The sequence below is a fragment of the Schistocerca americana genome, chromosome 3 (genome assembly GCF_021461395.2).
Source record: "Schistocerca americana isolate TAMUIC-IGC-003095 chromosome 3, iqSchAmer2.1, whole genome shotgun sequence".
NCBI classification, from domain to species: domain Eukaryota; kingdom Metazoa; phylum Arthropoda; class Insecta; order Orthoptera; family Acrididae; genus Schistocerca; species Schistocerca americana.
The window spans coordinates 643,616,064-643,642,142 of NC_060121.1; the positions used below are offsets into that span (position 1 = coordinate 643,616,064).

The 26,079-nt window shown below is 44.7% G+C and overlaps 1 protein-coding gene across 1 annotated transcript in view; it reads right to left on the bottom strand.

Moving 5' to 3' along the window:
- Positions 1-377: 377 nt before the first annotated feature.
- The window catches only part of LOC124606269 (zinc finger protein 423 homolog), a 286,175-nt gene continuing 260,473 nt past the window's right edge, over positions 378-26,079 (bottom strand). Inside the window, exons 9-14 of the mRNA XM_047138249.1 lie at positions 23,806-24,147; positions 17,514-18,158; positions 13,314-13,454; positions 13,155-13,256; positions 7,593-7,967; positions 378-2,301 (exon numbers count right to left, since the gene is read on the bottom strand). Of these exons, the coding sequence (XP_046994205.1) occupies positions 1,891-2,301; positions 7,593-7,967; positions 13,155-13,256; positions 13,314-13,454; positions 17,514-18,158; positions 23,806-24,147 (2,016 nt within the window). The 3' untranslated portion in view covers positions 378-1,890. The remainder of the gene's footprint in view (positions 2,302-7,592; positions 7,968-13,154; positions 13,257-13,313; positions 13,455-17,513; positions 18,159-23,805; positions 24,148-26,079) is intronic.

Consider the following 26,079-nt stretch of genomic DNA (forward strand, 5'->3'; position numbering starts at 1 on the left):
CGGTTTTCCTTTTTAAGTACATTGTTCAGCTACGTAAGAAACTTTACTTTCTCTTAGACGGCCTTTTATTATGACCCTATATATCTGATGATAGTAAAGAAATTTCTCTCAGCTGTAAGAAAAAAAAATTATTACTTATTAGAACTATAAATAAAAAAATCTTTCTGAATAACAAGGACCAGTAGCTAGTTTGTTGGAAAGTTTTTCTTTTATTCTAGCCATACGAAAACGGCCATTGTGTATGGTGGATATACTGAATAGTAATCAGAGTTCAAGAAAGAATTATTTTTATTAAACATTGGATTATTGATTTAAATAAAAAACAAAATATGTATTTTCTATCTCATATGAAACATGTTCTTTAAATTTAACAAATGTAAACAACATTCATCACTTGTAAAGTCCAATAATCGACTCACCAAATCTTACTAACATAAAAACATTATCAACAAAAGTAGTTATCAATGAAATATGTTTATCTACAACTTATAAATAAATCAACATTTCTGTGTTAACAATTATAATTGCCTCCATGAATATTACTGCATACGAAAATGCCTGGGAAACATTTGTGATCTGCATGTCTGATGAAGCTCTGACATAAGCAGCCACAACAAAAGAGTAAACCTTTGAAACCAATTTGGTCCCTACATCAATCACCAATCACCATTCAACAATGACTGTTTACAAAAGATGTGTTCACTATATATACAAAAGTTTAATACATGTGCTATGGAATAAACGGTTTTGTACAGCTAAATATTACATTGTAAAAGTAATATAATGTAAGAAACTTAATGAAGTGTCATTTCATGGTACTGAACAACTGTCTGTGAGAAAGTACACTGAATTTTTGCATATTGTAAATATAACATCAAAAATTTAACTAGGCATTTCTGACTGAATTAGCTACCATTGCTCAGTCAACAGTTATGATGTATTACATGTTGTTGTAAAAGTTAATTACAATGAAACACTACAATATACTTCAGGAAATAAGATACATTACAATAGATCAAGTAACACAATTAACTTTAGTTAGAAATGACATTCTGTTGTTAGTGAGTATCACAAACATCCTTGTCAGTCAGCATCATGGACATTAACATATCGATTCGATTCATAAATATAATACAGCACATGAGCGAAATCTGGAATGTAATGTTTGAAGATTGTACTCCTGTCATGAAATAAAGACAATTTTTAGGGGAAAGACCAAGAATAGTAAGAAAAACAAAATATTAGAGACACAAATTTTGGTCTTCTAGTATATCTTTCTGCTGACTAATCAACAGCAAAAATTATAATTTTTCTTCTGAAAAAGACTTAAGGCTCCTGAGAGATAAATGGACGTACTTCAATAGCGACCACTGTCGCAAACACTTTTCTTCCACAGTGTTTCTGACCCTGAAATCCTCAGAGAATACACTACATTGTCCACTGTCTTCGATCTCTTACTAGAAATGAATGAAAACAGCGCTCATAAGACAAATTCAGATCAGTAGTGGGGTTCTGACCACTGCAAAAAACTGACACATTATAGCATCACTATTTATTCCTTAACTGCAAGATCACTGGGGCTGTCTTTCTCCTGCATTGCAAGGGTAAATAAAGACTATAATTACCATTCAACACGAACGCTATGTAGTCTGTACAGCTTAATAATTTGTACCAAACATTTCAATATTACTACATGGGAGTCCGAACTGAAAGAAATCTCCACCAAAACGTTGCCAGCCAGCGGCAAATTGGCAAGGTATGCCAAATTTGGCAGGCCTACCAAAGGACGTGAATATGTGCTTATATATACAGAAATGTATAATGAACAATGAGGACGTAAATTGTTGCACGCCACCTTTACCACAGTGCAGCAGAGGCTTTACATTTCGGTTACTCCGTTGGCGCCTCTGACCTTTCGCAGATCTGCTGCTGTTCTTTGTCCTCTTGCAGTGAGTCCTGTGAGGGGTTGCCAGTGCTGACATCTGCCGGCAGCTGCTGTTCACAGCTCGGCTCCTCGTGCTCCTCCGTCGGATGCTGTGGCTCAGTCGCAGGTTCCTGCTTCACGCACACCTGCGGCAGCTGCTGCTGCTGCGGCGACGGAGAGGCTCCGCTGCTGTCCGTACAGCAGACGGCGCCGTTGTTCTCAGTGCTGGCACGCGGCGACACGGACTTGCTGCCCCTGGCTGACCGAGTACGCCGACCAGGAGTCGCTGTGTGGGCGGTTTCTACCGGCTGCTGCTGGGGTTTGTAGCAGGGATCCAGCTCATATGTGCCGTTACTCCCGCTATGTTGATAGAATACCTATTTCAAACCAAAGGAAGATTTTGTTCAGTCAAAAATCAACAACACTTTTTTCCTTCAATTACTTGTATTATAAATCCATTAATCTCTGTTGTTGTGGTTGTACCTCAACAAACTATAATGTTATTATGAACATTAATAAAGCTACCATTAAAGGCGGAATACGAACAACAGGCTCTGGTTGGTATGGTTCAATGGAATTTTAGGTGAAAAAATTTAAAATTTCCAGAATGGATTTTCACTTTGCAGCGGAGTGTACCAGGCGAGTGCTTTACCAAATGAGCCATTGAAGCACAACTCATAACCCACTCTCAGAACTTTACTACTGCTAGTACTGCATTTAGAAATTACTTTCTATTTCTTCGTGTATCTACCCAAGGACCAAAGTAAAACTTCACAGCTTTTATGCAAGTGCTTATCTCTACTAATAGACAGGATGAGGTAGAAAGGATGAGAGTTTTCAGAACACTCAGTATTCAGGCTCAGGTAGTAGAAGTGGGGGACTGATGTCACGTTTTTGGTAGCTCCTTCCATTATTTTGTTTAGCCGAGGTGTTGAGGCCGTGGAGTGTGCAACATCGTGTGTTTGCTTACGATTGTTTTGTGCGTAATAATGAGTCTATCGTTGCAGTTCAGCGTGACTTTCGTCGCCATTTCAATATTGCGAGACGTGATTTCCCATTCGTACGACTAGGGGCTCATCGCTCAGTACAAATTACAGAAAATGTTGAAAGAATTCGGGAAGCCGTACTCCGTACTTCCGGTCGATCTACTAGGAAACATTCTGCTCAACTGCTCATCAGTAATCGTACAGTAAGGCGTATTTTGCATATTGATCTAGAATTTCATCCCTATAAAATGGCCATGGTGCAACAACTGAACCCTACAGATTATGTACAGCGGCTGAATTTTGCTTGAGAATTGTAGGCCATACTTCAGCAAAACGACAACATTATTTTTATTATGAGTGATGACACTCATTTTCATTTGAACGGCACGGTAAATCAGCAGAACTGTCGTTAGTGGGCCAATGAAAATCAAATATATATGCATGAGAAACCATTATACAGTCCGAAGGTGACTGTTTGGTGTGCTGTAACTGGTATAGATGTTACTGGTCCAAACTTTTTCCAAGACAATAACGGGAACACTTTAAATTTAATCCCGTAATGTTATAGACAGATGAATTCTTCCTACCTGAACCAAGAATAAAACTTATTCCTATCCGGCAAGTTTGGTTTCAGCAGGATGGGGACACAGCTCACACAGCAAGAATGTCAATGAAAGCTATTCACACTGATTTCGTGGTCGCGCTATTTCCCAGATTGGTGACATTCGTTGGCCTCCTCGTTCTCTAGATCTGTCCATGTGTGAATGCTTTTTGTGCGGTTACCTCAAGTCACGTGTATACGAGCATAAACACGTAGTCATGAAGAACTGAAAGAAGCAATTCGTGAGAAGTCGTTCAGTTTGACAAATGTCGCAGAGAGTGGAAGCCAACTTCCGAGAACGGCTTGAGAAGTGCATCCTTGAAAACGGCCGTCACCTGCGAGATGATGTTTCCAAGCATTAATTTTGTAAAGTGGCAACATCACTTGAGTATTATTCTGCAAATATAAATGTTTTTGAATCACAAATAAAGATACATTGTTTATTTTTTAAATGTCCATCCTTAATGCCTCACCCGGTATAAGACAAGATGTGGTTTAACTTTGTTACCGAAAATTTAAAAGGTTTAAATCTTCACATGATACACTAATAAACATTCAGACAGATTTATGCTATATGTTTTTCAAACAACACTGTACACGTTTTCTCTGAAAGCCAGCAGCGAAAAAGAAAATGTTGTGCTGCGCTGTTTAGCTTTGTTTCCCGCAGTCAGTTGTAACTTCGACAGGAGGGCATATAATTAGACAGATATTTTTTCCAATATCATTATACTTTCTTTCTACTTACATACCATTTTTCAAAAATTTTATATGCAACAACAATGTGCTGTTTTGTTTTGTTCGTCGCAGTCGGTGTCAACAGAAAACAGGAGAGTTTTGTTTATGGCTTATCGGCTTACAATTACGGTACTACTAAGAAATCCGAATCGTCCAAAATTTTGTAATCCTACCCACCCGAAGATTAAAACTGTGTGAAATGCTGACATTAAGGCTCCTATCCTCACAGATCTAATAGCACGAATGGTCACTCTCATAACCCATACACCCCACTGCTCCCAACTGAATTGTTCACTCATTTTAAGTAACTTTAATTGTCGATCAAGGTTTTATTTTCATTAACACTAAATTGATACGAGTTTAGAGAGAGGGGGAAGAGGAGCCGAACAAAGCGGGCAAGGAGTGGACACCGAGAGATGGAGGAGGGAGGTAGAGATTAGGACACATATGCAATTCCAGTATATACTTTATTTAGCAATTACTGAGCATTGCCAGGTTCGCTAGCTTCTTACAAAAAAACAATAAAAAGCAAATGTTTATATTTCCGTTTATGTATTTGAGTGGAGTCATACGACTAATTCGAGTGCAAAACGTATACTGACTTATTACACAGGATAAAAAAAGATAAAACTGTAGGGCACTGCTTGTTTCCCTTCATTTTTATACTGTAAGGATCTCTTCCCTTCTCCCAACGGCACAACTTGCCTTGGGCACGCATCAGTTCTTCAGCATGGTTTCTATTGGCAATTTCTCCTCATTTTGCATCGATTTGCAGCCAGCAGTTCCATGAGGTTGCTGTCTCCCTTCTACCGTCAGTGCACCAACGGCCCTGCAGCCACAACTGGGTCGCTCTTTCCTGTGGATTCTACACACTATTTGTTCAAAAGTACCCGAGTTTCCTATGCAGTATGGAATCGAGCACTGTATTTTTCGAGAGGCGGATCTCATAGGATAAACAGAGGTGGCACAACGGGTCCGTTGAGGAGGTCTGAGTGACTAAGAAAGTGGACTAGTCGTCAAATGACACCTGAGCAACACATCCATCAGGAGCATTTCTGCCCTTCCACTGCTGCTATTTTTTTTTTTTTTCCTCTGACTGGTTTAATGCGGTCCGCCACAAATTCCTCTCCTGTGATAACCTCTTCATCTCAGAGTAGCACTTGCAAACTATGTCCTCAACTATTTGTTGAACTTATTCCAATCTCTGTCTTCCTCTACAGCTTTTCCCTCTATAGCTCCTTCTAGCACCATGAAAGTCATTCCCTCATGTCTTAACAGATGTCCTATCATCCTGTCCCTTCTCCTTATCAGTGTTTTCAACATATTCCATTCCTCTCCGATTCTGCGCAGAACCTCCTTATTCCTTATCAGTACACCTAATTTTAAACATTCGTCTGTAGCACCACATCTCAAACGCTTCGATTCTCTTCTGTTCAGGTTTTCCCATGGTTCAATACAACGCTGTACTCCAGACGTGCATTCTCAGAAATTTCTTCCTCAAATTAAGGCCAATATTTGATATAAGTATACTTCTCTTGGCCAGGAATGCCCTTTTTGCCGTTGTTAGTCTGCTTTTGATGTCCTCCTTGCTCCGTCCGTCATTGGTTATTTTACTACATAGCAGAATACCTTAAATTCATCTGCTTCGTTACCATCTCGCTGTTCTCATTTCTACTACTTCTCATCACCTTCGTCTTTCGTCGATTTACTCTCAATCCATACTCTGTACTGATTAGACTGTTCATTCCGTTCAGCAGATCACGTAATTTTTCTTCACTATCATTCAGGATAGCAATGTCATCAGCGAATCGCCCGCCGGTGTGGCCGAGCGGTTCTAGGCGTTTCAGTCTGGAATCGCGCGACCGCTAGGGTCGCAGATTCGAATCCTGCCTCGGGCATGGATGTGTGTGATGTCCTTAGTTAGGTTTAAGTAGTTGTAAGTTCTAGGGGCCTGATGACCTCAGATGTTCAAAAATGATTCAAATGACTCTGAGCATATTGCGACTTAACTTCTGAGGTCATCAGTCGCCTAGAACTTAGAACTAATTAAACCTAACTATCCTAAGGACATCACACACACCCATGCCCGAGGCAGGATTCGAACCTGCGACCGTAGTGGTCGCGCGGTTCCAGACTAGCGCCTAGAACCGCTCAGCAACAACGGCCGGCACCTCAGATGTTAAGTCCCATAGTGCTCAGAGCCATTTTCATCAGCGAATCGTATCACTGTTATCCTTTCACCTTGTATAATGTGCCCTATTTTATGCACCACAAAGACAACGTGGCATGATGTACGAATTCACAATGGAAGACGCTTAACAACAAATTTTTTTTGGAAACCATGGATGACAGTTACAGCTGTTGAAACAATAAAGACTAATTTATTCGATCTTGGCTACTGAAAACTTTTTCCCAAGTTAAACAGCGTTGTTTTCTGCGTACAGTTGAGGAACAGTTCGAAGGCAATCATCACATCAGAATGACCATTTCCGCCGTCACAAAGCAGCGTTTGTGAGGCAGTGATTTGTGGGCAAAAAGATTCCTGAAATAGAACAGTCTGACCTAAACTGAATGGAATACCTTTACGGATGAGTCAGAAGATGGACTTCGTTCCAGACCTCAGACTTTCTTTGGTTCCAGCTCTTGAGTGAGCGTGGCATTTCTCCCAGCAGGGTTCACGGTGTCATAAAAGTGAACGGGGAACACGCCCATATTAATGTCCGTTAATAGGTGTCCCGATACTTTTGGTCAGAGTGCATTAATAATCCAGATCTGAACCGTACCATATTGCAAAAGAGGAATGGTTGTTTTAAGCATTTGGAGTCTCTCGCTGACATTTAGAAAGAAACAATATGTCCGCCATCCAACGGAAAAACTGTAACACGCTCTTTTATGGAGAAGCGTTTATTTCATTTTACTTACGTGGTTTAACTTTCGTCATCCAGTACAGCGCAAACAGCACACAAATGTGCCATAACTATGCCAATGTGTTTTGGGACATTGCTACGTAGCGCGCCTCAGTCGACAGCGAGACGTGGTTGATTTGGGGAAAGGGAACCAAACAGCGAAGTTGGGGTGGGTTGTTTGGGGGGGAAGAGACCAAACAGCGAGGTCATCGGTCTCATCGGCTTAGGGAAGGATGGGTAAGGAATTCGGCCGTGCCCTTTCAAAGGAACAATCCCGGCATTTGCCTGGAGCGATTTACGGAAATCACGGAAAACCTAAATCAAGTTGGCCGGACGCGGGTTTGAACCGTCGTCCTCCCGAATGCGAGGCTAGTAAGCTAACCACTGCGCTACCGCGCCCGCGTTAGCGAACTCTGGTACGTGGTGTTGTGGCGCCTCACCTTTTCGTCTTCGCGCTCGTTGTGGTGGCTGTAGGTGTGGTTGTCGAGCTCGGCGCGGAAGAAGAAGCGCAGGCCGCAGCGGGCGCAGTCGTAGGGCCTGGCCTGGGGGCCGTGCGCCGCCAGCATGTGCTGCTGCAGGCCGGCGGCCGCCGTGAAGACGGCGCTGCACAGGTAGCACGTGAAGCTGCCGCAGCCCGCGAACGTGTGCTCGATCAGGTGCGTCTGCAGCTGCAGCGGGGACGCCAGCGCGCGCCGGCATACGTGGCACTCCAGCCGCGACCCCGCGCCACCGCCGCCGCCGCCTCCGCCGGCCCCCGCCTCCAGCAGGTGCGTCGCCACGTGCCGCTGCACCGCTGCCTCGCTGTCGAAGCTCACCTGCGAAGGCGTCAGTTCTCACTATAATGCGTCTGCGGTCTCAAAAGAGATAGAAAGGAAACCTTCTAACTACGAAGGGACTTCAAAATGAAGTTCCACGTTAAGAGCATTGCGCAACAACATTGCCAGAAGGGAAGACACGGTCTGAGTTTCCTAATGTCAAGAGCATGGGAGTGAAATGATGCGGCAATTGAAAACATACTCTTGAGATGAAGTACGCCGGACAGCATGATGCTTGTGGGCAAGACGTCTAAATTGCACACAGGTTCAACGAGAAATTCTGGTAGTGTATGGACCAAATGCAATGGCCTCGTCCAACCGTAGACAAATTGTGCCAACAGTTTGATCAGAGCCGCACAGACACGTACAGGGTGGCGCAAGAAATGTGTTACAATTTTTATTTTAAATATAAACTTTATTTTCAGCACAATCTGAAAGGAACATATACTACAATGAAGAGCCGTCCGTGGAGATTTGTTCTAACTCAGCACATGCTCAATATGTCCACCATTTCCTTTCCTAACTTCCTTCAAACGAACACTGAAGTTAGTGATTACCCTACGCCACATGTCTTCCGTAATTTCACTGCAAGCTTGAAGAATAAGTCTTCTGAGCTCCATTAAACCACGTGGACGTTTCGGGAAAATTTTTTCCTTTAGGTACCCCCAAAGAAAAAAAGTCACAGGGACTGAGGTCTGGACTATTGGGGGGCTACTTTTGTCCGTCATTGAAGCGACCTGGAAACCTGAGTGAAATGATCCGCATGTCCAAATGCTCGTGTAAAAACTCCAACACAGTGTTTGCAGTATGTGGCCTTGCTCCATCTTGCATGAACCACTGCGTTTTGAAGGGCAAGGCAGTAGCAAGAAGCCGTGGAAGGAAGCTATTGCGAAGCATGCTCAAATAACGCTCGCTGTTCACAGTTTCTTCAAAGAAAAAGGGTCCAGTAAGTCCGTGGCTGGAAATTGCTGCCCACGCTGTAATCCTCGGAGCATAATGTTGTGGTTCATGAAGCACTTGTGGGTTTTCAGTGGCCCAAAAGCGTACATTTTGTTTGTTAACCACACCGTCTAAATGAAAATGCGCCTCGACTGAAAACCAAACGTTGTTGAGAGTTTCTTCCCTATCCTCCACCCACTGAGCAAAGAGGAGTCTCTGCTGCTTGTGTTCTTCAGTGAGCTTCTGTGCACAGGTCATCTTGTATGGGTACATATGGAGGTCACTTAAGAAAGCGTTGAACCGAGCGTCTGGATATTCCCAGTTGCACTACTGCCTTTCTACACGATTTCCCGGGACTTCTCTGTACAGCAACTCGTACCGCTTCAATATTCTCCGGCGAACAAACAGGCTTAGTCCGAGGTCGCTTCGCTTCCAATACTGTTCCTTCCTGGACAAATTTATCGTACAACCTGTGGATCGTCTTCTTGCAAGGGACCCATCGTGTGTTAAACTGTTGTCGAAAACGCCTCTGAGCCACAACAAGGATTTTCGCTTCATAAAAAAGTAACACAATTGCCGATCGTTGCTGTGTCGTTTGTCTTCCATACTGCTCACTAGTCTCCTAGCGGCAGTATCGTGAATTACACGTCATTTCGTAACTCATTTGTTTTTCCAAGCTCTCTTGGCACTGCTGTAGAGATCCCAACGTTATATCTAACGTGCGGCGTAAATTGTGAAAGAAACAATTGGTAACACATTTCGTGCGCCACCCTGTATGATGCTGATACCGAAAGAAGGTCAGTGGCTTTGACAACAAACAGCAATGTCCAGCCAGTCGAGGAACTGATTCGCAGCAATCTTAGTTTTTCCGAACGTGAGGAAGTTCACACAGGAGCAGGTTTCTATTGAGGAATTTAACGACTGCTAGAATGTTCCGATCGTTACTCATAGAGACTTGATCACTAAGTTGAAAAATAGTGTCATGTGTGTATGTCACTGAAGTGTTCAACAGCATTCAATAAAAGTTGCTTAGTATAAATGTTACTTGGCATGCCATTATAATGCGCATCTTCCTTTTTGAGTCTCCATGTATAACAGTGTGAAAGACCAGGATGTAAATGAGATTCGAGAGAAGATGGAGGAGGAGGCTGGAAAATGAGGCGGCATTTTGCCTACTGGGATTGTGACTTAAATGACATGCTATAAGAAACTGAGTTTTGAATGTTAACTGCCAACCATTTACCTCAGATGGTAATGTTAATGTCAGTTGCTATTTATGAAGGCTTGATATTCTGTTAGAGTGACTTAGATACTGAACACAGCACCTCAAACTGACTGTTTTCCTTTTAACTGATACAAAGGTATCTGTAATTGTTCGAGAGCGGTTACCCTTGTTGATCAAGTGCAACTGCAGTCTATAAGAAAATAAACTTTAATAATTTGCTATGCCGGTCTCTTCCCAGGCTTGCAAATCAGTAATCTGTTAAACACTTTCAGTGTGTGTAGCAGTTTTCTAAAAACAACGGTGAAAGAAATATTTATGTCTAGATTCTACCACAGCCTAAGCAGAAGAAATTTCTCAGACTCATCTTTGTTAAAAATGTATGTGGGGGAAAAAACTCTCCCAACCTGTACAATCTACCTGTAAAACCTATCCAAATAGCAGCGACTTATGTTAGGCAAAAGATCTAACACATAAGCGAGTACATAAACTTGTCAGCAGTGACCTGGATCCAGGAAATGACAGGTAGTCTCACAACAATGACAGAAAGTGAGGACCAGATAGGTAGTGGTGTAGAGTGGAATGACAGAAGAGAGTAGGAAATTACCAAATATAATAGCGCATTTTGATATTCTGTAGGTAGATAGGGTAAAAACAGGGAGTGAAAGGTTATTTACAAATAGCAGAGCCGAGATTGCCGTTACAAGAATCTAAAGACAACGGACGCAGCAGTTGAGAAGAAATCTAAAGATTGGGCAAGCTGCAAAGGAAATACCCAGGAAAGAGAATCGAAGTAAACGGAGAAGAAAAAAACTTCGACGTTTGCCGAAGACATTGTAATTCTAACAGTTCTTGTACGAGTCATTTAACAGAATTAATTTTATCTTGAAAAGAGATTATAAGTTGGTCAACAAAAATTTAAGAAGGGTAATGGGATGCAGTCGAATTACATCAGGTGATGCTGAGTGAATTGAATGCAGAACAAAAATGCAGACTGGCTATACCAAGAAAAGCATTTCTGAAAAATTGGAAGTTATTAGAATATAACATAAATTTAAGTCTTTCCCTTGCAAAGAGCGAGATTCGGTGGATAAACTGATCAGACATGAATACAGGCTATTGAAATGCGCTGTTACACAACTTTTAAGGTCACATGGATAGGTAGCATAAATAGTGAAAAGACGTTGAATCAAACTGGAGAAAAAAATTATGGCGAAATTTGGCTAAAAATGGATTAGTTGACAGGAAATTTTCTTTGGTATCATTTAACAAGCAGTTTGGGGCAAAAGGAGACTGCAATAAGCAGGTTAAAATATATGTAAGTTTCACAGGTTATGCAAAAATGAAGAAGCTTGCACACGGTAGACCCTCGTGGAGAGCTGCATCAAATCAGGTTTTTACTGAAGATCAGAACACAAGCTACGTTTTGTTTAATAATTTATTATAATACATTTTGTTGATGACAATAATGCAAAGTGATGTATAGAATCATATTTATGTGAATGTTTGTAATGATTCATACCTAAGACAAAAAACTGGATGATTTGCCCAAGAGAAAGGCACTCACAAATTAAGGAAGTCGCTGAAGCATTGGTCCACCTCTGACCATAATGCAAGCAGTTATTTGGGTTGACACTGATTGACAGAGTTGATAGATGCCCTCCTGAGGGATATTGTGCCAAATTCTGCCCAACTGGCCTGTTAGATCGTCAAAATCCGGATATCGTTGGAGGATCCTGCTCATAATGCTCCAAACGTTTCCGATTAGGGAGAGATCCGGCGACATTGCTGGGCATCGAGGTTCAGTTCGAAGCGGGGCTCATCACTGAAAATTATACTCCATTCAATGAGATTCTAGGTCGAAGATGTGTCTGGGGGCGCCCCAGATAGCGATGAGCTACCATCCTAAATGTCGCCCACCATACGGCCCGCCAGCCAGGAGTCGTGGTCTGGGGTGCCATTTCTTTTCATATCAGGACCCCATTCGTTGTAACCCGCGGCCACCCTGCAGCACAGCGGTATGTCGGCGATATTCTACGCCTCGATTGGTCACCCTTCATCGCAATCCACCCTGGACTTGCATTAGAGCACGACAGTGTACACCGACACATGCCGAGAGTTTCTACTGCAAACTCTATTTTGGCCTGCAAGGTCGATGTATATCTTTCCTACTGAGTACGTTTGTAACATTATACATTCATGTGCAAATATCCAACTGAACACGTTGCAGTAAGTAGTTCGTGCTGCAGTTCGGCGGCATCGTTTGTGTGTGGATATTAGTGGTGACCATTTCGAACATCTACAGTGATATCTTTAAGTTGGACTTTAAGCTACGCTTTCACCAAAAATGAGACAACTCTGTCAATTATTTTGCAAGTTATGGACTTTTAAACTGTGAATACATTATTTTTGACCCCTCTGTAGACCGGCCCTAACGATCTAACTCGTCAGTTTGACACAATTTTCCACAATATCACTCAGAAGTACATCCAACGACTCCATTAATCATTGCCAAACAGAATAACTATCTGCACAACGGTCAGAAGTAGACAAAGGCTTTATTGACTTGCTCAATTTGTGAAGCTCTTTCTCTTGAATAAATCAATTTTTTTTTGAAATTGTAATAATTTGTTTGTCTGTACATCACATCTACACATTTTCGTCCCATTCGGAAAATTGCTTCGTGGTTCATGTCTTTTTTGTGTTAACAGTGTAGTTAGGACGTCTGTAGATTTGGTGCTGGATGCTGAATCGTAGCAAAATTTCTCGCTGTACTTTTATCACTGCAAATCTGGGTTTGACCAAGTGTAATCTGTATATCCACATATCGTCACGAACTCGGAGACTTGAGGTGCAATCCGTTTATATGCAAGGATGAATGAGACCTTTGTCCCATATTAACAGTTTTATTCACTGTAGAATTCCCTTCCCTTGCTACATATTGTGTGTGGACACTGGATGTCCGGTGTTAGTCTAGGTGCACACAGAACAACACAACAGCAATACAGAGTGGGCGGGTGAGTCACCTGGCACTTGATGCACTGGTAGGCCTTGCGGTGGGCGGCGGCGACATGCGCCTCGAGCGCCTGCGCCGACTCGCACTTGAGGTGGCACTCCTGGCAGCGCGTCTGCTGGCCGCCCACCGCCGCAGCTGCAGCCGCAGCTGCCGCCGCAGCTGCAGCGGCCGCTGCTTTGCCCAGGCAGTCGGCGCAGACGGGGGGCTCGGCGTCGGCCGGCGCCGCGCCCGGCTTGAGGCACAGGCAGCACGGCACGTTGCCGCGCTGCTGCTGGCCCTGCTGCACGTGGAACTTGGCGTGCACCCGCACCTGTCACACAACCAGTAGCTCATCACTCACCTGTCATCGTATTCAAAGCACCGGGTCATCAAAAAGTCGGGATAAATTTGAAAACTTAATAAACCACGGAATAATGTAGCTAGAGAGGTAAAAATTGACGCACATGCTTGGAATGACATGGGGTTTTATTAGAACCACCCCATATTGCTAGACGCGTGAAAGATCTCTTGCGCGCGTCGTTTGGTGATGATCGTGTGTTCAGACACCACTTTCGTCATGCTTGGCCTCCCTGGTCCTCAGACCTCAGTCCGTGCGATTATTGGCTTTGGGGTTACCTGAAGTCGCAAGTGTATCGTGATCGACCGACATCTCTAGGGATGCTGACAGACAACATCCGACGCCAATGCCTCACCATAACTCCGGACATGCTTTGCAGTGCTGTTCACAACATTATTCTCCGACTACAGCTATTGTTGAGGAATGATGGCGGACATATTGAGCATTTCCTATAAAGAACATAATGTTTGCTTTGTCTTACTATGTTATGCTAATTATTGCTATTCTGATCAGATGAAGCGCCATCTGTCGGACATTTTTTGAACTTTTGTATTTTTTTGGTTCTAATAAAACCCCATGTCATTCCAAGCATGTGTGTCAATTTGTACCTCTCTATCTACATTTTTCCGTGATTTATTCAGTTTTCAAATGTATACTGACTTTTTGATCACCTGGTGGTTTAGGTGATATTTTCGCCATTTTGCATTAAACTTTTGTTTGGTTTGTTTTAAACGTGGTCTAATCGGTCGTGAAATAGAAAACACAGCAAAAATCAAATACATTTTATCTGCAACATCTTCCAGCTACTTCTCTCCAAAGTCGCCGCTCCGACTTAGATATCCATTGTAGACCGATACGAGGGTCGCTTCACGAGTCATTGCAACTATGGTACACCTTGTCAATATGTCGCACCACCATAATCGCAGTAAATGCATTCTAAAGCCAGCGGCAAGCTCTACCGAAATCAACCGACAGACAGCGACCGCATTCGAAGATAACTCGGTACCAATACCTGAAACATTCAGTGTGAACTTGGCCCTGCTACAAGATGCATCCTTCCTCACCAGCCCTACTCACCAGATCTCAGTATATGTGACTTGCCGCGCGAGATTAGCCGAGCGGTCTAGGACGTTGCAGTCATGGACTGTGCGGCTGATCCCGGCGGAGGTTCGAGTCCTCCCTCTGTGTGTGTGTGTGTGTGTGTGTGTGTGTGTGTGTGTGTGTGTGTGTGTGTGTGTGTGTGTTTGTTTGTCCTTAGAATAATTTAGGTTAAGTAGTGTGTAAGCTTAGGGGACTGATGACCTTATCAGTGAAGTCCCTTACGAGCAAAATGGCTCTGAGCACTATGGGACTTAGTCCCTTAAGATTTCACACACATTTGAACTTTTTCCATGCGACTTCGACCTCATTTCACAGCTGAAGAAACCATCGCATGAGAGGTGCTTTCCAAATAGCGCGGATTTCGTCACGGCATTTCGACGGCACACATTGATCGCAATGCCAATGGAATTCAACGCCTTCCTCGTCGTTGGCCGGGTGGGGTGGCCGAGCGGTTCTAGGCGCTCAGTCCGGAACCGCGAGACTGCTACGGTCGCAGGTTCGAATCCTGCCTCGGGCATGGATGTGTGTGATGTCCTTAGGTTAGTTAGGTTTAAGTAGTTCTAAGTTCTAGGGGACTGATGACCACAGCTGTTAAGTCCCATAGTGCTCAGAGCCATTTGAACCTCGTCGTTGGCGACGCTCTGGGGATTCACTGGGGGACTATTTTGGAGCACAGTAGCTGATTTTGATTCATTGTTTGTTCCATCTGTACGCGTGCAGAATAAATTTACATAGAGTTCCAATGCGTGTGTTTCATTTCAACCTCGTGTACTGGAACCCTACTTTTTGTTGACATTAAGACACACAGTACCTTACCGGTTCAACATACATCGAGGAATTCCCATAGTGTCGCATTACTGGAGATATATCATAGTACCACGACTTATGGAGTGACCCTCGCACCAGATTTTCAGTACGCAGTCACATGTCCTTTCCGCCAATTCTCGATGCTGGTCTGCATCTCGTTGTCTGTGCCAAAATACTGTCCTTGCAGCCAGCGTTTCATGTGAGCAACGAGATGAAAATCAGAGGGAACTAAATCCGGGCTTTATGCTGGTTGGTCAAATACTTTCCAACGAAAACGTTGAGGAGAGTATCTGTTGCACCTGCAGTGTGCGGCCGACGGCTGTCATGAAGTACAGTGCTTTACAACATTCCTCTTCGCTTGTTCTGAATTGTCCCTCGTAGACAATTTTCTCGAATGGCCTGATCCAGTGCTTGACTCAGTGCAGCCTATTAACGAAGACACAAGCATACAGAATAGGTTCCCAGATATGTGAGTGGCTCAACGACGTCTTAAGTAAAAGAAATCAATACGTTGTCCTGGACAGCGCGTGTTCATCACAGATAAGGGCATGTCAGGAGCGCCCCAGGGAAATGTGATACGACTGCTGTTATTTTCCATATGTATAAAAATGATCAGGCAGACATGGTGAGCAGAGGTCTGGGGTTGTTTGTTAATGATTCTGTGGCGTACGGAATGTCGTCGTCATTGAGTGACTGTGGGAGGACACAAGGTTACTCAGACAAAATTTGTAGTTGGTGTGATGAATGGCAGCGAGTTCTAAATGTAGAAAAATGTAAATTAATGCGGATGAGTAGGAAAAACAAACTCGTAAGATTCTGGTACAGCATTAGTAGTGTTCTGCTTGAGAAATAAGTAAATACATTCATTAAAAAATGTCCTGTTTGACACAGTCATGTTGTTTCAATATCTGGGCGATATGAAATGGAAAGACCATGTGAGGATTGTGGTAGGGAAAGCGAATGGTTGACTTGGGTTTATTTGGAGAATTTTAGGAACGTGTGGTTCATCTGCACAGGAGAAAGTATATAGGGCGCAACTGCGACGTAGTCTTAGGTATTGCTTGGGTGTTCGGGATTCACACGCGGTCGGATTAAAGGAAGACATCGAAGCAATTCAGAGGCGGGCTACTTTATTTGTTATCGGTAGGTCAGAACAACAAGTAAGCATTACGGAGACGCTTTTGGAACTCAAATGGGAATTCCTGGAGGAAAGACGACAGTCTTTTCGGGGAACATTGTTGGTAAGTCGGGTGCCAGCTTGAGATTCATTGGGAGAGTCGTTAGAAAATGTAGTTCATCGACAAGGGAGGTGGCTTACAAAACACTCGTTCGACCTATACTTGAGTGTTGCTTATCAATGTCGGGTTGACAGAGGAGATAGAGAAGATGCAAAGAAGAGCGGCGCGTTTCGTCACAGGGTTATTTGGTAAGCGTGATAGCGTTACGGAGATGTTTAGCAAACTCAATTGGCAGACTCTGCAAGAGAGGCGCTCTGCATCGCGGTGTAACTCGCTCGCCAGGTTTCGAGAGGGTGCGTTTCTGGATGAGGTATCGAATATATTGCTTCCTCCTACTTATACCTCCCGAGGAGATCACGAATGTAAAGTTGGAGAGATTCGAGCGCGCACGGAGGCTTTCTGGCAGTCGTTTTTCCAGCGAATCATACGCGACTGGAACAGGAAAGGGAGGTAATGACAGTGGCACGAAAAGTGCCCTCCGCTACACATCGTTGGGTGGCTTGCGGAGTGTAGCTGTAGATGTACTGAGAGTGTTTAGAGAACCGGCATGACTTCAGAAAGATTCTACTGCCGACAGCGTACATTCGCATAGGGACCTCAAAGATACGAGAAATTAGGACACGTACGGAGGCATATAGACAGTCATTTTACCCTCGCTCTATTTGCTAATGGAACAGGAAAGGAAATTACTAGTAGTAGTGCAGGGTACCATCCACCACGCACCGTACGGTGGGTTGTGGAGTGTGTATGGAGATGCAGATCCATACTAGCGAAAGAGTACACAAACGTTTGCGAGTCTTCTACAAGACCCGGATATTCGCTCGAGGCAATAAGTCGAGGAGCAAGCGGAAGCGTACATTGGGCAAGGTGCGGGCCGGCTGCGCACCTCTATGTCGGAGACGAGCGTCTGTCGACAGACGGGGCAGGGCGCGGGCAGCTTGTCGCCCGCGTGGCTGGCGAGGTGCGCGCGCAGGTCGTCCTCGCGCTGCAGCGGCGCCTTGCACGCCGTGCACGCCGGCGCGCCCGCCGCCACCTTGCAGTGCGTCAGCTTGTGCTCGGCCAGCACCGCCGCCGACGGGCACAGCTCGTCGCAGATGTTGCACTTGTGCTTGCCGGCCGCGCCGGGACCGGCCGCCCCCGCGCCGCCGCCTCCGCCGCCCACGCCGCCGGCCGCCGCCCCCGCGTGCGTCTTGGTATGGTTCTCGAGCTCGGTGCGCGACTTGCACGTCTCGCTGCAGTAGGCGCACTGCAGGCTGACCGCGCCGCCGCCGCCGCCCCCGGCAGCGCCGGCCTTGGTCGCGCGCACGCCGCCCCCGGAGCCGCCGCCCTTGCGGCCGCTGCCGAGGTGCTGGTGCGAGTCCGTGGAGGCGGCGTCCTCCTCCAGGCGGCTACCCGCGCCGCTGCTGTCCGTGCTGCTGCGGCCGCCGCCGCCCCCGCCCTTCGCCTTGGGTGAAGACTTCTGAGCCAGCTGGCGCGCTATGGGGCCGTGCTGTAAAGGCTCCGGCGTCGCAGGCGCGCTTCCGTTCACCACCTGCAACCGCAAACCGAAGTCAGATCATCAGAGGACGGATTAGATGAGGTCGACGTACCTCAAAAAAATAACATCTGGTTGGAAGAAGTGGTGTAAGCTTTGATGTTGGCAGCTGTGAGAACACCAATCAACAAAAGCATCAACTCTATAAGAGCTCCAGAAAAATGGAAAAATGCTTATTATTAGTATTTCGCGCGCCGCTATCCTGTGATCTTGTTCAGAGCGCGCACTGTAATCGATTATAGTTGTTGTGTACATAGTTCCGCGTAGTCAGCGCGTACACAACTTTCCCACTAGAGCGCGCCCCGCTAAGCACAACAGCGCAGGCGCACCGCTCGTCCCTCTCCGCACTTCGAGATGGCGCTGCCATAGAGACGGACCAAATTCTGCTTCCGCCGATCCGCGTATTAATATGTCACGCAGCCAATGAGATTGCTGCTAACGTAGGACCTTTTCTCCTCGCGGATCACACTCCCGCAGTGATACCTGAACGCGTGAGATATTATAACGACTGTACAGACCTCCGATTACTCAGTCTGCATTAGTCTGTACCAGTCTATAGTCAAGTTTCAGTCTGCACCTAATAAGATTATCATATTCCTGTACATAGCCATGAAGATAAATGAATAGACACTTTGTCAAGTATCAGAGATATGTGAGAACAAGATTAACGTGCCAAGACCAAAGGCACTTCAGATTGTCAATTGTACATAGCATCCAGAACTAAGTTATTTTTATGCTTGTTATTATTTTAATAAATGTGTGTGAAAATTAATCAAGTTCTGTTTAAAGTTGGTCACCGTCAATCTGCCGCTCTAAGCGTGCAAGTGGCATTTTTATCGTCTCACCTAACGGCAGAAGATAAACACGCCACGATAAGACCACGAGACATATTGCTGGCACTCGCCTACTTCGTTAGAGCGACAAGTCAAATAATCTGGTGGTGTGTGTACCGAAGGTGTTACGGTACGCACACCACAATAGTGCCCTGTCCTGGTGCGGGTGGTGCTCCGGTGGAGATTCGCTATGACGTCGCTGGCGTGTGTTTGCGGTGGCCGGCGGAGAGCGAGAGGGTAGTTGGTTTTCCCGGTAGTTCGCTCTGCCTGACCTGCTAGTGACTAGCGCTAAGGTGGTTGTGCCTCGCAATATGAGCAGAGTGGTCTGGGGCGGAGGCGACTCGCCGCTGTGCTGGCCATGCGGTGGTGATTGATTGGAGTCGGCGTACTTGTTCTTCCTGCCTGTCTAATGTGTAGGTCCTGTGATACTCTGGCCCGGAGACAACTAGTTGCTGAATTTTGGAGTCGTCTGCCAGGTTAGGGTGTGGGCTCTGTCGGCTCTTCAGATTTTCCCCTGGAAGCTCCAGCAGCGGTTTCTGAACTTTTCTGATGTGGGACGGTGTTGTTGGAACTTTTTGCTGTGTGTGTGGCTCGTTACTATATTTGTTGGTACTAATTACTTTTCTCAACTGGAGTCCCGCCCGGAGTTGCGTTCATGTATGGTACATTTGGCATTCGATGTGTTAGGTAAAGTCTGCCAAAGAAGGGCGGTTTTGTACAGTATATACATAGTGAATTACTGCTGCTTGGTATATGTGGTCTGTGGTCTTCTGGGACCTGAACATTATGATCTCGTCAATTTGGTCGTGTAACAGCATTTTTTTTAAATACTGTGTTAACAACTTGGTGGAATACTCGTATTTGGTGTCGTTAAGGCACTTCTAAGACTATGGTTTGACTATTCATGTGCGCTTGGCTTTTATTGTTTCGTTTTAAGAAGCGAGAATTGTTTGAGATTTGTGTGTTAGCTTCCGGCGCTTATTAAGAGCGCCCGAGATAACGGCGCCGTGGTTATCATGTGCTGTCGGGATGTTATACTGTATTTTTGAATTTTATCTTGTGTTGATATTATCTGTCGTGTGTTGCAGAACATAACCAAGGTGCGTAAGTGATAGGCAGTTGTGGGAGGCTTGTCGTGGAGCTATCAGCGGTTTATTTCGGGGACCGTTTCTAGTGGGAAAGCTCCGAAGTGTTGAGAGCTCGCTCGTCTGTGATTGCGTTGGGAGTTGCCCTCGCCCTTTGGTTGTATCAAATTATTATTTTGTTATTATATTTATTGGTTGTGTGTTGCGTTTCTTTCATTTTATGGTGCGAAGCACCATTATTTTTCTCAAAGTTTTTTATATAAATCATTTTAAATTGTAATGCCAAGTTAACTTATTATTGGATTTTGTCTTTCGGGTAAACTCTAAAAGCACTATTGTAAAATGTTCTTCATTTTATGGTGGCAAGCCGCCATTATTTTTTTTAAAGCTCACTCTTTAACCATTTGTTAAGTTTTGTAAGCTATGTGAATTTGTTGTTATTTAAAAGTGTTTAGTATTGGCAATTTAGTAAATTGTGTACAGAGTCTGCTGTTTGGATATTATTGGGTGGAACTCCTTGGATAGTTGTCCTATAGGAATACACATTCCAGTCAGCCAAAGGATTCTTCTAAGAAATACCAAATTGAGGTATTTGTTCTGTCAGTATTTGATATGTTTATACATGCTTTTAGGTTATCCAAGTCTGCACAATGCGATCGCGATTCTTAAATAGATGTATTTGTTCTCTGTTTTCTATGTAGATAAACTGAAGATGCCTAAATAAGGCGAAACGCGTCGTTGGAAAACAAAAAAAAAACTAATATTGCAACCAATACCGTTTTTAACCAATACTGTGAAGCACTGGTTTGCTGTATGCCGCATACGGATTGGAAGAATTTCTATAGTATCTTATCCATCTGTTACAATAAATCCAATACATATTTAAACAGAAAAAATAAACACTATCGACGCTACATAAATGTCACTAGAGAGGCACTTTTGACACTGCGGTTGATAATTGAAGAAACACTAAAGAAAAATCAAGACACATTCATAGGATTCATAGAACTGGAACCAGCGTTCGACAACATCAAATGGTGAAAGACGTTTGAAATTCTGAGAAAGATAGGTGTAATTTATAGGATAACATGGGTAATATACAGTAAGTACAAGAATTAAGAATGAACAATAAGACCGGAAGACCAAGAACGAAGTGCTCGGATTAAAAAGGGTGTACGACAGGGATGTAGTTCAAATGGTTCAAATGGCTCTGAGGACTATCAGTCCCCTAGAGCTTAGAACTACTTAAACCTAACTAACCTAAGGACATCATACACATCCATGCCCGAGACAGGATTCGAACCTGCGATCGTAGCGGTCGCGCGGTTCCAGACTGGTGCGCCACCCCGGCCGGCAGGGATGTAGTCTTCGCCCCATATTGTTCGATCTATACATCGAGGAAGGAATGACGGAAGCAAAAGAAACAGTCAAGAATGGGATTAAAATTGAGGGTGAAAGGGTATCAATGATAAGATTCCCTGATGAAAATCTTAAACATGGCTGCGAAACAGCAAATGTGTAAATCTGGAGAAATTGAAACATCACCGCCGGCCGCTGTGGCCCTGCGGTTCCAGGCGTTTCAGTCCGGAACCGCGCTGCTGCTACGGTCGCAAGTTCGAATCCTGCCTCGGTCATGCATGTGTATGATGTCCTTAGGTTTAAGTAGTTCTAGGGGACTGATGACCTCAGATGTTAAGTCCCATAGTGCTTAGAGCCATTTGAACCATATTAAATGTAAATCTTCTCAGACATCTGTATCGGTATCTAAATGTTAATGCTTGAATCCGAATGGGGTCATGTAAAGTTAGAAACGGTGTGGGGAAGGTGGAGGGGTGCTATAGGATTCTGTTTTGGGTCAATCACTTTTTTCATGTATAGTATCTGATCAAAACCATGACACACATTAGTGGACATTAATAGGAGATGTATTCACTCTGCGTCTTTAGGACGACTTCAACTCTGCTCGGGACATTTTCAGTCAGGTGTCCCAATGTCTATGGAGTAATGGCGGCCCATTCTTCCTCAAGAGCCGAAACCAAAGAAAGTAGTCGGACGCTAGGGTGTGGAGCGAAGTACACGTTTTAACACGTTCCAGTGATGTTCCATATCGTCTCGGAACTTTTTCTCTCCTGAACGCAATACACCATGTTGTAAAATGTGTTCATAGCCTTCCGCATTTAGTGCTTACTTCAGCGCAATGAAGCCACCACAACTTAACCATGAAAAGCACCTACATAACCCAAAACCACCTCGGTGCTTCACTGTTGACACTAGACATACCGGCAGGTAATGTTCGCCAGCCATTCGCCAAACCCGAATCACTCCATCACAGGGTACAGCGTGATTCATCTCACTAAATCACTCGTTTCCAGTCATTCACTGTTCAGTAGTGTCGATCTGTACATCACTTCAGGTGTCGCTTAGAGCACAGACTGCAGAAAAGTGCGGCTTATACGGAACTGCTCGATCATTGTGCTCCCTACGCACAGCCATTAGCTAGGTGGACTGCTGGTACAACTTTGCAACTCACGAGCGTTCCTACCGCTGGTTTCATGCGTTTCTTTACAACCACCCTCGGCAGTGCTCGACGGTCCCTGACCGTCAATCTGAGCTCAGATTGTTTACGGGTGTAGATCCGTGTTACATAAGCTGGTGCGGGTTCGGGTTCGCTTTTACATAATATTTTGTCTGGCAATACAATATTTTAGCATAGAGAACCTGATGATGGCATAATGGTATGCCGAAATTGGTTGTCTGGACTAAATGAGAGATGAAAATAGAGCTGTTGGTCTAGTTATTGCTGGTTGTACCTATATCTATGTCGTCCCTCATAGTAAGGACGGATGAACCGCTCGGTTAGACGTGCGGTCTAACGCACGGCTTTCCGAATTGGGAAGGAGCGCCTGGTCCCTGGCACGAATCCGCCCGGCGGACTTGTGTGGAGGTCCGGTGAGCCGGCCAGTCTGTGGATGGTTATTAGGCGGTTTTCCATCTGCCTCGACGAATGCGGGCTGGTTCCCGTTATTCCGCATCAGCTACACTATGTCGGCGATTGCTCCGCAAACACGTTCTCCACGTACGCGTACACCACCATTACTCCACCACGCAAACACAGCGGTTACACTCGTCTGGTGCGAGTCGTTCCCTGGGAGGGAGGGGGTCCACCGGGGGCCGAACCGCACAATAACCCTGAAAGAGTGGTTCGGTGTGGGGCGGCGGAGGGGTAAAGTGGACTGCGGTAATCGTCGTGGGGTTGTGGACCACTGCGGCTGCGGCGAGGACGGAGCCTCTCCGTCGTTTCTTAGCCCCCGGTTAACATACAACACAAAGGACGGATGAAGTGAAATTTTTTCGCTATGTCGAATAGATTAGGAAACTGAATATGTGTTTTTTCACCTTTGGGACCACGGTCGTAACATACTTTTTGAATGAAATCATTGACAGCATCTTCTAAGTATTTTATTATTTGTTTATTTCACTATCGCGATTCAAGTGCAATGATGAAGATTGGGACCTATGGAAGGTATGGATAACGAAGTACAATATGAGTTATCACAGTGTGTGGTGTGTAAATGAATCGTCCGGTAACAGCGTCTACGTTGCCACTGCGATAGATATACTCGTTTCCTGTTGGTTTTATTACGGATGTCATACCAAGTCGAACGAATAAATTGCTACAATCCCTTCTCTTTAGGGAAAATAATGCCGAAATGGTAGGGAACGCACCTGGTGGGTGGAGTGGTGCGTCTGCATATGCTTGTCGAGCAGGAACTCGACGTGGAAGGCCTCCCTGCAGACGGGACAGTGGAACTGCTTGGAGTGCGCCGCCATGTGGAACTGCATCTCGAGCTCCGAGCTGAAGCTGAGGCGGCAGAAGAGGCAGCGGTGCGCGGCCTGCTGCGCCTTGCCGGGGGCGGCGCCGGCGCCGGGGGCGGAGCCGGGGGCGGGCGCCGCGTGCGTGGCGCGCACGTGCAGCCCGAAGTCCGCCTCCGACCGGAACACCGCCGCCGGGCAGCCCGTGCACCGGAACAGCTTGCACTCGTTGCTGTGCTTCACCGCGAAGTGCACCTGCGGCACGCCCACACACCCTCCCGTCACACAGTGTTCCAGAATTTACAGATTGTCACACTCATTCTTGTTGGTTCTCATTGCTTTCGCTTTTACACTGTGAACTATAGGAGAAACTTCTCCCTACGCAGCTCCTCGAACTTCTAACGTGTATCGGTAACATAGAGATTTAGTCTTGACATCACAATATCAGAGAATGCTCGAACGGACAAGGGTTCGAAAAATCTTTCAGTACTCTATCCAATTCTTCTCGCAGTATTATATCTTCTCTCCAACATTCATCTACGTACTGAAGAGGGGCAGCAGCCTTTTCTGTAGTTGCAGAGGCAATAGTCTGCATGAGTGACTGATCTGGCCTTGTAACACTAACCAAAATGGCCTTGCTGTTCTGGTACTGCGAACGGCTGAAAGCAAGGGGAAACTACAGCCGTAATTTTTCCCGAGGGCATGCAGCTTTACTGTATGGTTAAATGATGATGGCGTCCTCTTGGGTAAAATATTCCGGAGGTAAAATAGTCCCCCATTCGGATCTCCGGGCGGGGACTACTCAAGAGGACATCGTTATCAGGAGGAAGAAAGCTGGCGTTCTACGAATCGGAGCGTGGAATGTCAGATCCCTTAATCGGTCAGGTAGGTTAGAAAATTTAAAAAGGGAAATGGATATGTTAAAGTTAGATATAGTGGGAATTAGTGAAGTTCGGTGGTAGGAAGAAGAAGACTTTTGGTCAGGTGAATAAAGGGTTATAAATACAAAATCAAATAGGGGTAATGCAGGAGTAGGTTTCATAATGAATAAAAAATAGGAGTACGGGTAAGCTACAACAAAGCATAGTGAACGCATTATCGTGGCAAAAATAGACACGAAGCCCACGCCTACTACAGTAGTACAAGTTTATATGCCAACTAGCTTTGCAGATGATGAAGAAATTGATGAAATGTATGATAAGATAAAAGAAATTATTCAGGTAGTGAAGGGAGACGAAAATTTAATAGTCATGGGTGACTGGAATTCGTCAGTAGGAAAAGGGAGAGAAGGAAACATAGTAGGTGAATATGGATTGGGGCTAAGAAATGAAAGAGGAAGCCGCCTGGTAGAATTTTGCGCAGAGCATAACTTAATCGTAGCTAACACTTGGTTCAAGAATCACGAAAGAAGGCTGTATACATGGAAGAACCCTGGATATACTAAATGGTATCATATAGATTATATAATGGTAAGACAGATTTAGGAACCAGGTTTTAAATTGTAAGACATTTCCAGGGGCAGATGTGGACTCTGACTACAATCTATTGGTTATGATCTGTAGATTAAAACTGAAGAAACTGCAAAAAGATGGGAATTTAAGGAGATGGGACCTGGATAAACTGAAAGAACCAGAGGTTGTTCAGAGTTTCAGGGAAAGCATAAGGGAACAATTGACAGGAATGGGGGAAAGAAATACAGTAGAAGAAGAATGGGTAGCTTTGAGGGATGAAATAGTGAAGGCAGCAGAGGATCAAACAGGTAAAAAGACGAGGGCTGGTTAACAGAAGAAATATTGAATTTAATTGATGAAAGGAGAAAATATAAAAATGCAGTCAATGAAGCAGGCAAAAAGGAGTACAAACGTCTCAAAAATGAGATCGACAGGAAGTGCAAAATGGCTAAGCAGGGATGGCTAGAGGACAAATGTAAGGATGTAGAGGCTTATCTCACTAGGGGTAAGATAGATACTGCCTACAGGAAAATTAAGGAGACCTTTGGAGAAAGGAGAACCACTTGTATGAATATCAAGAGCTCAGATGGAAACCCAGTTCTAAGCAAAGAAGGAAAAGCAGAAAGGCGGAAGGAATATATAGAGGGCCTATACAAGGGCGATGTACTTGAGTACAATATTATGGAAATGGAAGAGGATGAAGATGAAATGGGAGATATGATATTGCGTGAAGAGT